General features: G+C 39.5%; 1 protein-coding gene across 4 annotated transcripts in view; it reads right to left on the bottom strand.

Moving 5' to 3' along the window:
- LOC107695300 (voltage-dependent L-type calcium channel subunit alpha-1D-like) overlaps nucleotides 1-2519 on the bottom strand; it is a 49234-nt gene that overhangs the window by 3865 nt on the left and 42850 nt on the right. For all 4 annotated transcript variants that reach the window (XM_016495158.1, XM_016495159.1, XM_016495160.1 and 1 more), the window contains 2 exons: nucleotides 1443-1562; nucleotides 127-386 (listed from right to left, as the gene is read on the bottom strand). In XM_016495158.1, coding sequence (XP_016350644.1) covers nucleotides 127-386; nucleotides 1443-1562 — 380 coding nt within the window. The remainder of the gene's footprint in view (nucleotides 1-126; nucleotides 387-1442; nucleotides 1563-2519) is intronic.

The following is a 2519-nucleotide window of genomic DNA, read 5'->3' as shown; positions in this document are numbered from 1 at the left end:
TACGAGGGTCTATAAAAAAAACAAAAAAAAAAAAAAAAAAAAACTATGTAAAATAAATTACCAATAAATTGCATAATTAATATGAGGTATAATATAAATAAATACAGTACAAACAACTAGTTGTACCTCCTGGGCAGCTGGTCAGTCACACCATTCTTGTGTTGGTAATGAAAGGAGGAACGCATGCTGTCTCTTCTTCTGAAGTTCTCATGGTCCAGAGTGCCGTTCCCATTTGGTGTTTTTGCTAAGGAGCTCCTACGTCCCAGTCCACCATTTAGGATGCCAACTCCTGAGACAGGAACCGGAGCACCGCTGGGAGTAGTGGCCAAAGAGGAGCGCCGGCTTTTGCTTGAGGGCTCAGTGTGGCCTGCATAGCCATTTTCATTCTAAGAGGCCAGCGATATGAGAGAAAAAACAACAACAACAGAATATTGTATTAAAATATATGTAATGCAACAACAAAACATTCCAAATCATAGCCATTTTTTAAAATTATATATATATTTATAAATTATATTTACACTACCGTTCAAAGTTTGTTCTCAGTACAATTTGTTTTTGAAAAAAGTCACATTAAATTCATCAAAAGTGACAGCAAAGACATTTATAATGTTACAAAAAATAAAATAAATTTCAAATAAATGCTGTTTTTTTAAACATCCTATTTGCATTCCGTTTGCAACAAGAAATGTTTCTTGGGCACCAAATCAGCATACTAGAATGATTTCTGATGGATCATGTGACACTGAAGACTATGTTAGCATTTGCTTGTGGCTGAACCTATACAAAAACATAACCAAACGGAGGCCCAGTGGCCTAATGGATAAGGCATCAGCCCCTGGAGCTGGAGATTGTGGGTTCAAGTGCCACTTGGGTCTCAAGCCTTTTGATGTTGCTAACAGTGCAAGCACTCACAACACTTTAAAAGTGTGCTGCAAAAATTATTGTGCCTTTGAGCACAAATTACTCAACTTACACTACAGGTGGTGCACATTTACAAAGGAAAGCAACTATTAGCAATCATGCACTCTATGATTGACGTGTAAACAAATTATGCACCTAGATATATGATGAATGCTGGCAACTTGAATGACTAAGGGAAGGGAATGCAATAGTTTATATACTCATTTCATGTAACCAACCAAACCACAACATTTACACCTACACCACAAAATCCTCAGCCCAAACTTCTATTCATTACCTGATATCTGCTCCTGTCTGGTACTCAAATTACCATCCATCTCAATAGACCAAGTGCCTCATTACTCTGAAAAATGATCTAAGCCTTCTGTCTCTGACTATTTGGATATAATGGACTATTTTCTATTCAGCAAATTTATAAGATGACTTCAGTGTGCTTCAGTTAATTGACTGAAAAACAGAGTAATTACACTTTCAGAAATGTGCTCCAAAATACGATTAATGGTCCAAGTGATAAGCACCTTATAACAAGGATCATCTTCCTCTTGCTCCTCCTCCAGGCCCTCCTCTTCCTCCTCCAGATCTTCGTTCATGGCCAGTCTCATTTCTGGCCCCAGGTCCTGCAGAGTTCGCAGCCCCGCCTGACACAGATGCACACGGAAAGAGACAGGTGCCACAGTATATATGCAGCTCAGCATACAGCTGAGTTATACAATACATACAATCAGGCACAATACATACAGTACAGACAATCAGGCTTCAGACACCAATTTATGTAAAAACCAAACAAACAGAAACGGCTAAATTTTGGCCCAGCAGTTTAACAGAGTTTGCAGCAACTAAAGGGGGGCCCAGTGGCCTAATGGATAAGGCATCAGACTCCGGAGCTGGGGATTGTGTGGTCGTGTCCCACCTGGGTTGCAAACCTAAAAATTTGTGTTGCAACAGAAAATTTAAGTTAAAACTGCAGTGAGTCCTGCTTGATGAGTTTGCTAGGATCATATGAGAAGGACTGAGATAGCAAACATAACAATGATCATTTAAAACCAAGTAGGACTGCAAGAGGATTGCTGTTGTTTTCATGGTTTATACTTAGTATTATTGACTGAGACTACATGGAAAAAGCTTTAAAAAAACAGTGGCCTAATGGCTATGGTATCAGCCTCCGGAGCTGGGGGTTGTGGGTTCAAGTCCCACCTGGGCCATAAGGTAAGTTTCCTTTATGGTGAAAAATGTTTTTCAAAACTTTTACTCTAAGATTGGCAGATTGTGAAAAAAACAACCTGTAAGAATGATAAAATGCATGCAGCCTGGCCACAAACCCACACATGTAACCTCAACCCACCAATGACAGCACACCCACAGAGAATAATAATCAGAGACTGTGTAAGGTGGTACTTGGCATGAAGACAGTGAGGATCACAGTTCTATAGTGAAGACTTTTGTTAGTTTAGTCTGCTTCAGTGGATCATCTCTCAATGTGGGATTTGTACAAAGCCATTCAATAATTCAAGTTAGGGCTGCACGATTAATCGAATGCGCTTATCATGCGCATCTTGTCAGTAAAGCCGGTTCTGTGATTAGTAGTAAATCTCCAG

Source organism: Sinocyclocheilus anshuiensis, unplaced genomic scaffold (assembly GCF_001515605.1).
Source record: "Sinocyclocheilus anshuiensis isolate Anshui unplaced genomic scaffold, SAMN03320099.WGS_v1.1 scaffold122, whole genome shotgun sequence".
Classification (NCBI taxonomy): domain Eukaryota; kingdom Metazoa; phylum Chordata; class Actinopteri; order Cypriniformes; family Cyprinidae; genus Sinocyclocheilus; species Sinocyclocheilus anshuiensis.
The sequence above is the reverse complement of the archived record's forward strand: the minus strand, read 5'-3'. Positions and strand labels throughout refer to the sequence as shown.